Source organism: Vicia villosa, unplaced genomic scaffold (genome assembly GCF_029867415.1).
Source record: "Vicia villosa cultivar HV-30 ecotype Madison, WI unplaced genomic scaffold, Vvil1.0 ctg.002064F_1_1, whole genome shotgun sequence".
In the NCBI taxonomy this organism is placed as follows: Eukaryota; Viridiplantae; Streptophyta; class Magnoliopsida; order Fabales; family Fabaceae; genus Vicia; species Vicia villosa.
Genome location: NW_026705826.1, coordinates 66,925 through 79,080, shown reverse-complemented (window position 1 = coordinate 79,080; position 12,156 = coordinate 66,925). Strand labels below are relative to the sequence as shown.

General features: G+C 34.7%; 1 protein-coding gene across 1 annotated transcript; it reads right to left on the bottom strand.

Annotated features, from left to right (window-relative positions):
• Positions 1–3,354: 3,354 nt before the first annotated feature.
• LOC131637669 (inactive TPR repeat-containing thioredoxin TTL3-like) lies at positions 3,355–7,131 on the bottom strand. Its single transcript, XM_058908271.1, has 6 exons — positions 6,208–7,131; positions 5,703–5,895; positions 5,403–5,575; positions 4,585–4,918; positions 4,175–4,486; positions 3,355–3,867 (listed from the first exon to the last, which is right to left on the bottom strand). Exons 1-6 carry the CDS (start codon positions 6,984–6,986, stop codon positions 3,715–3,717), a joined length of 1,944 nt encoding a protein of 647 aa, XP_058764254.1. The 5' UTR covers positions 6,987–7,131; the 3' UTR covers positions 3,355–3,714.
• Positions 7,132–12,156: the final 5,025 nt, after the last annotated feature.

The following is a 12,156-nucleotide window of genomic DNA, read 5'->3' as shown; positions in this document are numbered from 1 at the left end:
GGAGGATAGTCCAAAAAAAAAATAGAGATTATAGTGGTGGTTAGTTAGTCTTTTGCTTATACTTGGATAAAAAAATTTAATTTTAAAAGAAAATTTCTTTAGCCACCTCCCTATGGGGGTCACCCCCAGCGAAAAACCCAATTTACCCTTGCTTCGGAAACGAACTTCCGAAGTATTTTTTTTTATAAAAAATTTTCAGACTTCGGAAGTTCATCTCCGAAAACACCAAATGGGGGGTGTTTTCGGAGATGAACTTCCGAAAACACCTTTGTTCAGATTTTGGGGCGTTTCGGAAATGAACTTCCGAATTATGCAGAAACTGTGTTTTTTTTATGTTTTTGGAAACAGTCTCGTATTTTTAATTAAAGGAAACCGGGAAATAAAATAAGCGACATATAAACAGAAAATACTAATATGATAAAAATAGTAATATATACAACCCGATCTGAATCCAAATAATAATAGTGTGCTAAAGATACAATCCGAAAACAAAAAATAAATAAACCCGACCACTAGGGTGTGCCTAACCCTCTCTCCCTGGGACCTCCTCTGCCGCCTGTATGCCGCCGCACGACCCGCATCAGTGACGATCATCTCCATCACGGCGACTGCCTTTGGACCGCCCTGATGAACGACACCTCGATCCAACGCGTCCCGCCCAAGCATCTCTATCCGCTGGCAGATCGGCATGAGATCAGTGGCGTGGTCATCCTCGGCCTGCTGGTTCTCCAGGATCTCCTCGTGTGCTGGCCAAGGAGCGCCAGGAACGTCGGGTGTCAGCAGAGGATGGGACACCCGGTAGAACCATGTGACGTATCCCTCCACACTGTGCCAGTCCTGGGTGACCCGAGTGCGACGGTACTCCTGCGGTACCACATGATGCTGCCAATCCTCCCATATGGCAGTGAGCTGCACTCGGGTCACTGTGTCGGGAGCAGCCTCAAAGGGTGACCTGGGTATCATCTGCACGAATCCGAACTGACGCATGCACCGCTCAGGGAGATACCGGACCATGATGGTAGTCCCGCATGCCAACCAGCCAGAATATAGAGATATGCCGTCAAAGGGGACAATCTGAGTGTAGTCGCTGAACGGCCTCCAGGTGACGTCATCGTGCATCGTGCGGTCCAAGTACCCACGGTATGGTCCCACCGCATTGTTCCCCCTCTGGAGAACATATCTGGCGGCCCTGGGCATGGCGTCAACGTACGCAGGATCGATGTGGAATCCGTGGATGCGGGAGAAGTAGGAGATGATCCAACTCTGAAACACAAACACGATAATGTATTAAAAATAAATACGAAACATAAAGAAATACGAAACAATTAAAATGAAACGTACCGTAAGTAGTGTGCAGGATCCAACCAACTGCCTCGTCCTCCAGTTGGAGGCCTCATTCAGCTTCTGGTATAGGAATGCCAGAGTAGCTGCCCCCTAGTTCCACTGGTGAACGGTAGTCAGGTCCATGAAGTAGCGGAGGTAGGTCACGTCGACGTACCTTGCACTCTTGTCCACAAAGATTGCAGCGCCTACCACATGCATGTACCAGCACCGGAGAGCGCAGCCACGGTGATACTGTGTAAATAGCTCGTCACCCGCCTCCTCGGTATCGGCCGCCGCGTCCAGGTGGTGCTCGAAATAGCGGCTCAATATGGTGAATCGGATATGAGGCCCAGATGTCGTGGCGCACTCAAAGTCAGCAACTTCGGGCTCCATACCCAAATAGAGCGCCATCCACTCAGTGGCTACGACCCTCTGGATCCGGGAGTGGGTCAACAGTGGCCCCCTGATCGGCAAGTGGAGAAGACACTGCACATCATGCAAGGTGATCGTCATCTCCCCAACCGGCAAGTGGAAAGAAGACGTCTCCTTGTGCCAGCGCTCCACAAAGGCCCCCTGCATGCCGTGGCTGATGGTGGTATACCCCGTCATGCAGAGCCCACTAAGCCCTGAACCTCTCACCGCGTCGTTAAACCACTCAGCAGTTGGTTTAAACAGACTGAAAATCTTCCGGGCGTGGTTCACCATTTTCAAAGGATCTCTCTCCTGTTACAAAAAAAACAAATAAAAGCATATGTTAAATAGACCGTTAAGAAAATATCGAATAAACGTCTAAATTATAAACGGTTAAATTATAAAAAATACATCTCCCTCCCAGATACGTCGAGCGACGTGATCGTGGTAGCTAATCAGCACGGAAGTGTCAAAGGGTCCTCCCGGGTAGCTGTCCTCCTGCTCATCCTCCTCCCCGGGTGGAGGGTCAACATCCGGTACCCCCTCCGCCTCATGGTATGGCACTGGCACCTCCTCCTCCTCCTCCTCCTCTCGCTGGCGGGAAGAAGATACCCGAGCCAGCCGACTCCTAGATCCAGATGTAGAGGTACCCTCTCCCATCTCCACGGGAACTCGCACACGTCGTCCCCGGCTCTGCCCCCGTCCCTGTGCCGACGCCAGCTGCGCCGCCGCCCGCTCGCGTCTAGCCGACGCAGTCTGGGTCTCTCTACCCTGTCTGATGCGTGCTGGTTGGTTGCCTGACATGTTCCTGTAAACAATTGAAATCGATTAATATGCGAGACAAAAGAAAAAACTAAAAAAATTGCACTTCTGATACAATTCGGAAGTTCATTTCCGAAACTGGGAATGGAGGTGTTTTCGGAAATGAACTTCCGAAACACCCCTGCGCAGAACTTCTCTGCAACCTCCAATGGCAGGCCCCAAAATCCTAAATCAAAACTACTTTTATGCCTACTAAACAACCTAATATCAGTACCAACCTATCTTAATGTGATTTTTTCAATTTCTAAACACCCTAATATAGTAATGAATAATGGATCTAAAAATTGAAAAAAAATGATAAACTTACCAATTAGTGTTTGAGATGATTTAGGTTGAGTTTGGAAGAAGATTTTGGCAATCTCTGATACTTCACACTTGCTTTTGCAGAACTTTTGAAGAGAGTTTGAGTTTGGAAGAAGATTAGGGTAAATGAATTGGGGGAGGGGGGCTGTTTTGCTTAATCTGCAAAACGCACAGTATTTCGGAAATGAACTTCCGAAATGCTGTTTTCGGAAATGAACTTCCGAAATAAGACAATTTTTTCAAAAAAAAGGCGCTTTCGGAGATGCATCTCCGAAAACACCTTGTTCTTGCATTTCGGAAATACATTTCCAAAGTCAGGGATAGTTTGGGTTTTTCACCAGAGGTGGACTAAAAGGTTGGGAGGTGGCCAGAGAAATTTCCTTTTAAAAATGAAGCTACAACATTAATTTTGATCAAAATAGAATGACAAAAAGACACTTAAACCAAAAAAAGAAAAAATCAGGACAAAATAAAAGCTTCCATTCTGCACAAAGATTCTTTAATTTACATCAATTGCATTCCTTTAATTACATTAATAATTTAAAATGGCAAACATAGAAAAACCACTCCATTAAATAAATTAATAAAAAAAACTGCTAAGGTTTCCCAAACCAATGTCCCTCTCATGGGATATTATAGGGTATGAAGATTTAAAGCCTAATCAAACATCCAAAGGTTCAAAAGAATCAATTCCTAACACAAAAATTTCCCTCTTCCTATAAATACAGCAATGTTATATTTCCTCTTTTGTTTTCATTGCCATGTAAGCATGTTTATTCTGAAAAATCTAACATTCTTAACCATTTCATGTAGTGTATGTTGTTGACATATGTAGAAAAAAAATGTAAAATATTTTCAGCTGCTATATAATTTAACTGATCTCTCTAACAACTCATGGTTGTTGCCAGAAATTTCTTTAACCCTTGATCCATTCTTGTATATTTTGAAAGCTGGAATGGTGTTTACACCTTCTGATTTTGTCAAGTATGGATGGTCCTCAATCTCCACCTGAAATTTCAAATCCATCATTAGAAAAACAGAGTATTTTTCTTTTTGCAAATTCAATTTTTTTTTATTTGTTAGCATATTGATATGTCATGTTGGTTTATCACACCCTTGTCCAATTACGGTCGGCCCCGCAAAAGCATATTGAAATATGGAGCAGACAGAACAGAACAGACATATTAGAAGGTGCGAGACTAAAACCTTAGAGATGTCTCGCGAAAAAATGCGGGCAAAATAGACAATGTCTGGCAGGCCGGACTTATTTTGTCACCCCTTTATTTCAAAGTCTAATGATTTAAAGTATACCAACCTTAAGGAAATTAACCGATGGGAATCTCTTGCATGTTTGCTCCAACACCAACAAAATTTGCTTATGAGTTGCTTTGCCCTTGTTGCAAAAAAGCACTACAGACATACCAGGTGAAGTTACATAATGTCTAAACCTATCATTGCTTGAGATGCAAACCAAATTTGAACCAAACTTCAAGTTCTTGATATCTTCGCCGCGCAACATCTTTTGTTTTAGCTGAATCTCAAACAAAGCCCTAGCAACTTCCTCGTCCCCCGGCTTTTCTCTAATCAACATTTCATAGTCTTGAATTGCAGCTTCCCATCTTTCCAACTATTACATGTGAAAAACACAAGAAAATAACTTGTTATAACTTATAACTAGGCTGAAATTTATACTGAAGTTTAATATTAATTTAGAAATTTAAGCACCTTGGCATTGCAATCTGCGCGACGCAACATTGCCTTGCTATAACTCGGCTGAACTTTAAGAGCTACATTGCAATCTTCTATTGCTTTCTCGAATTGACCTAGCTTAGAACGACATGCCGCCCTATTGCATAGCAGGACGGAGTTGAATGGATCATGCTCTAGTCCTTCATTGTATACTGCACACGCTTCCGTGAACTTTGATGCCTTGAAGAGCAAGTTACCGCTCAATCTTGCTGATGTCGCGGCTCTTGCCCTTCTTACCACCGCATTCACATCACTGTTGCTCGGATCAAGCTTAGATGCTAGCTGTGATGCTGTCACAGCATTCTCAAACCTGTCGGCACAAAAAAATGCAAAACAATTTAAGGTCATTCTTAATTAAGCTAAGATAATGTGTCACACCAAATGAGTTTCAATTATTTGTATCAGTCATTATCTATGTAGCACGGATATCGGAAACACGACACCAACTGACACGTCGACATCCATAATAATTTGAAAAAAATAAATAAACTAAACATAATCACAAACGTCGGTGTCAGTTTCAGACACTAACACATAACACAGACACACCTTTTTTAGAGGCGTCGGTGCTACAAATGTCATTATGCAACCTTGTTTCTAAATCTAGTTTTAGCTTATATGAAAAAAAATGCGACATTATCACAAAAGGGAAAGCCTGATTGTCAGCAATTAGTATCCTTTTTAACATTTTGATGTGGTCCCTAATTTCCTTAATTAGTGTTCTTTCTTTGTTATATGATGCCAAACACTTGATTAATTTATTAAACACATCAAAATAAAGCACTTTCACCAACCTGCCGGTTGCTAAGTAAACTTGTGCTCCTATCATCAGAAAGTAAGCACTAGAAAGTGGTCCAAATAATTTGTTGCACCAATCATGGTCAAATTTTGGCATTTTTTCATAGGTGGCATATGCTTCTTGATGCCTCAGAAGTTTCAGCAAAGCTTCAGTTTGTAAAGCATAGACCTGGTGGGTTTGAAGAGGGGTTATTGGTCAATGAATTCAATGATTTTTTTAGGTGAATTTGGACACAAAATCCAATGATAATAATGGAGGAGTAAAGAAAATCTAACATTTGACTAAGGAAACTAACCTTTGGAGCTGAATCTACACCTAAGGATATTGCAGACTTTGTTTCTGTCAATATAAATTTCCAATCATTGACTTTTCTTGCTTCATTGCATTTGTTAAGGTGACTTTGAAGAGCATGTGCTTTGAAAGCAAGATCTGAATCAAAATATGGAGTTTCTTTATTGCAATTTAATGCCTTTTCAACTTCTCCCAACCTACATTAAAAAAAAAACAATAACTTATCAACAAACATCGCATACATAACCCAATATCAAAATATCTGAGACCCTTAACACATCTGTCACACGCCTAAGATTGAATAACTAGACCCGAGTGATCTGATAGTAGGTGGCCTGTAAGATAGTAAGTGATATCACCGACTTATAAACACAACTTCAGATCATATCTGCTCAAACAAAGACTCTCAATATCGAGTCTTGTTACTAGGGCTGTTCATGGTACAGTTCAGTCAGAAAACCGGACTGGACCATAATAAAAGATCACTCGAATTTATTATTATTGAGTACCTGAAATATATTGTTGCTAAACGACTATGAGCTCGAGCATAGTTAGGTTGAATCCTAATAGCTTCCTCACACTCAACAATTGCTTCTTGAAACCTTCCCAAACCAATTAAAGCAGCACTCTTGTTACAATGATAAGTAGCCTTATTGGAATCAATAGCAATAGCTCTTTCATACAAAGCCAAAGCCTCAGAAAATCTTCCTTGCTTATAAGCTTCATTTCCCATCGACTTCAACACCTCAGGATCAAGCACTCTGTTACTTCTAGGACTCCGAAATTGCGACACACCATCACCACTTTTCCTTATTATATTCCCCATAACACCGTTACTCACAGAATTCATCTCTTTATTAACCTTTGTAATACTTGTTCTTGGACTTATATAGCTACTATTCATAAGCAAATTCCCAGTGAGTTTTATCGAGTTTAAATCTTTGCTCGGCGACTTGTTTTCGTTGTTGTCGCGATGACCACGACTAGAAGTGCTTATTCTTGCAAGTCCTAAGGAATTTCCATTAACCTCTCTCTGTTGAATTGAGCTTCTGGCAGAATCTAAAGGTGAGTGATTTTTTACTGGTGGAGACTCTGATGGAACTTTTGAGATGTGATTTGGTGACCCTTTGGATTCATTTAGTTGAGGATTGTTAATTGGCTTGATGGGCAGTGAATGAACAGATGATGAATTTTTGAGCTTATTGGCTTTGAGTTTGAAGATTTTGGCCATGAAACTGCAGCCTAGTTCAACTTTTTCCACTTTGTTCTTATTGGTTTTTCCTTCCATGACTAGTTTTTGAAACTAGAGTGAAAGAGAGAAAAAAAAATGAAGACTCAAAGAAATATGAGAAGTGGTGAAAGTGAAGTGATTGTAATATTGTGATGGAATTGAAGTGTTATTTGAATTGTACATATTTGTAGGTGTATTTATATAATAAAGTTTCTACCCAAAAAAATATGTATAATATAAAAGGGTTTAAAGAGTGGCTTCCAAGAAACACACTATAACTCTTTTTGTTTTTCAAGGGTTTGGAGAGGGTAGTGGTTAGGGTCAATGATAGAAAAGAATAGTGACTCACACACGCATGAATTTGTATTTTCATCACATTTTTGTTTTTCTTAATATATTATGTTTGTCTTAGGATTAGATAGAAAAGTATATTTTATGTAAGGTTACCATCAATATTAATATATTATCATGTTGTATTAAAAATAAATAGGTACATATCCTTTTTTTTTGTAAATTAATGTTTGTGGTTAATTTGATTGAGAAATGAAAAAAAAAAAAAATTTGTAAATGAATCCTAGGTTATATTGTAAATACTCCTTCAAAGTCTCAATTCATACCACTATAAATAAAATTTTGCTTACTAAAAAAAGTCCATACCACCAAGTTACACTTTCAATTACCATAGAAATTTATAGGTGATTATGTTAATACCTTATAAAAGTATTTATATGTTTAGTAATTTAAATGAACAAGTTATTATAAAAAAAATTGAGGACTAATCTGTTAAAAAAATAACTTAAAGAATCTCTAGTATAATTTTGTCTTAAGTTAAATGTAGAGTTTTGACTATTATTATACGACTATTGTAATATTTGATCAAATTTCACACACTTTCGAGTAGGGGCGAACATATTTGAAGGTGTATGTCTAAAATCTTAGCCCTCCCTGTATTAAAAGTGAAGGCAGAACGAGGCTGACCTACGAACATAGAAACTTTTAAGTCCAAAAATACAACAAATATTATGAAATCAATGTCAAAAACAAAGTATAATATGTTTTTTTTCTTGGCAAGACCAATAAAGGTAGGAAAGAGTGAAGAAAGAAGAACACAATGAAATAAGATTACAAGTGTTACGGAATAACAAATAATCTATCTCACTCTAATTAGGATTTGGAGTATGCAATGATGAGAGACTAATAAGAAAATTTCTTCACCCACCTCCTAACCTTCTTGCCCACCCCTGGTGAATTTACCATACTACCCCTTGTTTCGGAAGTTCATTTCCGAAAAGGTACTTTTTTTTGTTAAAAAAGGTGTTTTCGGAAATGTATCTCCGAAAACGTATTTTTTTTAATATAAAATATTGATTTCGGAGATGCATCTCCGAAATAAAGTTACTTTTCAGAAAATGTAGTGTTTTCGGAAGTTCATCTCCGAAGCACCCCCTGGAGGAATTCGGAAATGAACTTCCGAAATATTCCAAGACCAAATTGGTCTTGGAATGTTTCGGATATACACTTCCGAAATAATTAATAATTATTAAAAAAAATTAAAATCAAGGTGAACCAATACAATTAATAGGTATAAAATCAAGGTGAATCAATAAAATGAAGGTGAATCAATAAAATCAAGGTGAATCAAAACATCCTAAACTATTTGAAAGTTAAAAATTATTTTACTAACTTATATAAATCAAAAACATTTTAATTCCATAAGTAAATTTTGAATTATATAGAATTAAATATAAAATTTATTCATTAAATAAAATTAAGACAAAATTTTTTTTTAATTTTTTTAAATTAAATAAAAAATTATCTCATTTTTAATTATGAATCAGAATAGAAATATATAAATATATAATAATAATTATTAATTTTGTAAGTGAAATATATAAATATATAATATATAAATATATAATAATTAATATATTAATATATAAATATATAATAATTATTATAAATTAAAACACTCATTTTTTTAATTTTTATAATTATTATATAAATATATTTATAATTAATATATAATAATTATTATATAAATATATAAATATATAATAATTTTTATAAATATATAATAATTATTATATAAATATATAAATTAAAACACTCATTTTTTTATAAATATATAACAATTATTATAAATATATAAATAAAAAATTATAACCTATTTTGTAAGTGAAATTATTTTAATTTTTTTAATTAAAATTATTTTAAATTTTAAAATATGAATCAAGATAGAAATATATAATAGCTATTATTCATAACTCATAAATTATATCAAAATATATAATTATTATTATTCATTACTCATAAATTATATCAAATTTATGATATGTGAATTAATTAAAATCCTAAAAATTAATTTTTGGGATTTTTTTAGATTTTTTTTATTGTTTCGGAGATGCATCTCCGAATTAGTCAAAATCCCAATTTTTGGGATTTTTTCGGAAATGCACTTCCGAAGTATGAAAAAATTTAGAAAAAAAAATATTTCGAAAATGCATTTCCGAAGCAGGGTAAAATGGAGTTTTCGCTGGGGGTGACCCCCATAGGGAGGTGGGTAAAGAAAAAATCACTAATAATCTATTTATAATAAAACTAACACACTAAGCTAATGAGCTTTTTCACACAAACCCATTACACAAGCTAACTTAGAAAACAAGTTAACTTAAACAATTAGACTTAACAAACATGCACAATTCGACATGCTAACAATTCTAACATACTTCGACTACATCATGTGAACAGACTTCGACGACATGTTAAGATCCTGTCAAATTGTCAAATCAAGAAACTAACCTTCGACCATACTAGAGTTCGATCTAATATCTCACAAAAATTATGTAAATACTCATGCCGCAAAAGTCTGCATAACCCTTAGTCCGCTTTGCACTAAAATGCGAACAAGGCAAACGTATCTAACGAACGAAACCCATTTTACCACCCCTAAAGAGTCATATTTATAAATTTATTAAAAATAATTATAAAAAATTAATATCCAACGATACATGCCGAAAAGAATACCTAGGTTAAAAATTTAGAGCACACAGTTTTGGATGAGGCGGATTTGAATGTTAACCATCCATGCCATGGCTATCAATTCTGCCTATTTTTTACTTAGATAACTTCTAATCACCACGTAGCTTTGCATCTATGATGTCACTAATTATAAACTAAATTATTATAATTATATGTGGACATGATTCTTTTTTGTAATTATGTCTTTTAATCAATCTGTTAAAATGTGCCTTCAATCCATCTCAAGGGTGAGCCCACCCATAATTAATATAATAATTCAAATTAAAAAGGAAAGGTTTGACTAACAATAATGTTGAATCTTATGCTTCTTTCATTTTGACAAAATCAAAGCGTATTTGATAATCCACCTTAATTAAAATCTTTCATTTTTATTGGTTGTCATTTTAATAGCATCTAAAACGAGGATTGTTTTTTTTATCTTAATTAGAAAAAAAATTATAAGTCTATTATATTATACAAGCCTCCACTCTTATTTTTTATGAACTCTATTTAATAAATTTATATAAAAATAAATAAATATTTGTTTATATGTTTGGTAGGTTGATTAATAGAACATAGACTCTGAATACGTCATATAGATGCTTGGCATGAAACTTCAAGTTTAAGGTTCTATTACATGATTACATCATTATCTGAATTTGATAATTGACATTGTTTATTTGTATAGTATTATTTAAACATATGAGCATACAATATGTGTATGTTCGAAAACAACACTTTTTGACTTTAAATAAAGCATGAAAAGTAAGTTATATGATTTATCCTAATCCCATAAAACAATTAGTATTGATTTTTTGAACATTAAAGTTGTCATTTCAATTTGTTGTTAAAAATAAACAAAAAGAATCATCCATTTGAAATAAGAGAATGAGTTTTGTGTGGGAAGAAGAAGAATTGATATAATAATAACACGTTAGCCAAATGAAATATCAAATAATGTTGTTTTTATAAACATATTTTTGAGGAAATTTGATCATCAAAGACTATAATGTATAGTAACACTCTCCTTAAAAAACTAAACACTATGACATGTTAAATGGATTAAATTCAAATGCAAAATAGTTGACATAAAATATTTCAGGATTTAGAGATAGAGATAATCACAAATAGAGTAGCAAACGAAGTATGCTACACAAAAATTCTATAAAAAAAAACTTACCGAATATAATTGAAAATGCAGGCTTAAAATATTATTGTGTCCTACAAAAATAAGATGGCAGTCATGCGATCTACACCCTTAAAGACTAAAAGTTATTGGAAAAAAATCAATGCATGTTTTAGTCCATTAATTTAATTTAATAGTTTTGTTTAATTCTTTAATTAAAAAAATTACACGTTAGTCTTTTAAAAACTGTTTCGTTGGTCTAATTGATCATTTCCCTTAGATTTTGAAAAAAATGTTAATTTTTGCCTAGGTGACAATCTGATTGATATTATGTAAATCTGATTGTTTCTTAACGTTGCTTTTATTATTTATTTTAAAATTATTGTGTTTTCTCCTTCGTATAAAATCTAATTAGCACAATTTAACAGACATATTTTCTCTCTTCTTCCATAAAACCTAATAGCCGTCATCTTCATCCTCTATTAGACGTTTTTAAGGAACTAACATATAATATTTTTAAATAAGATAATATAATAAAATATTAAATTAAATTAAGAGACTTCGTCACTAATTATGCCTAAAAAGGTTTATTAAATGTCCATATAACGAAATGGATCAAATATATTAAAGGATACGAGTATAGTTTTAATCCACTTTATAAAAAAAATACTAACAAAACAAACAAATTCGGTCGAACAGAGCCGTTTTGCCACCTCTAACCCCGGCTTTTACAAATTTAACTTTTTACATCTTTGCTTAATGAATAGTGTACCATTGCTTCTTACTTTTGTAGCTTTCCTTTGAATATATTACATGAAAAGCAAATAATTTTAGTTTGGCAAGAAGACCCCACATAAAACAAGAGATTCAAAATCTTCAACCACGTATTGAAATGTAATTGGCCCATACCCTTTTTGTTTTGCTTGCTTCCATCCTTTCTCTCTATTCCATATTGGAGGTTGGTAAGGTGGGGATATAATTTATTCTCCCTATTGATGATTTTGTGAGACTGAGGCAATGCATAGAAGATTTGGTTCTTTTTCATTAGGTATATAAAGTATTGGTTGGGACCATATAATTAGA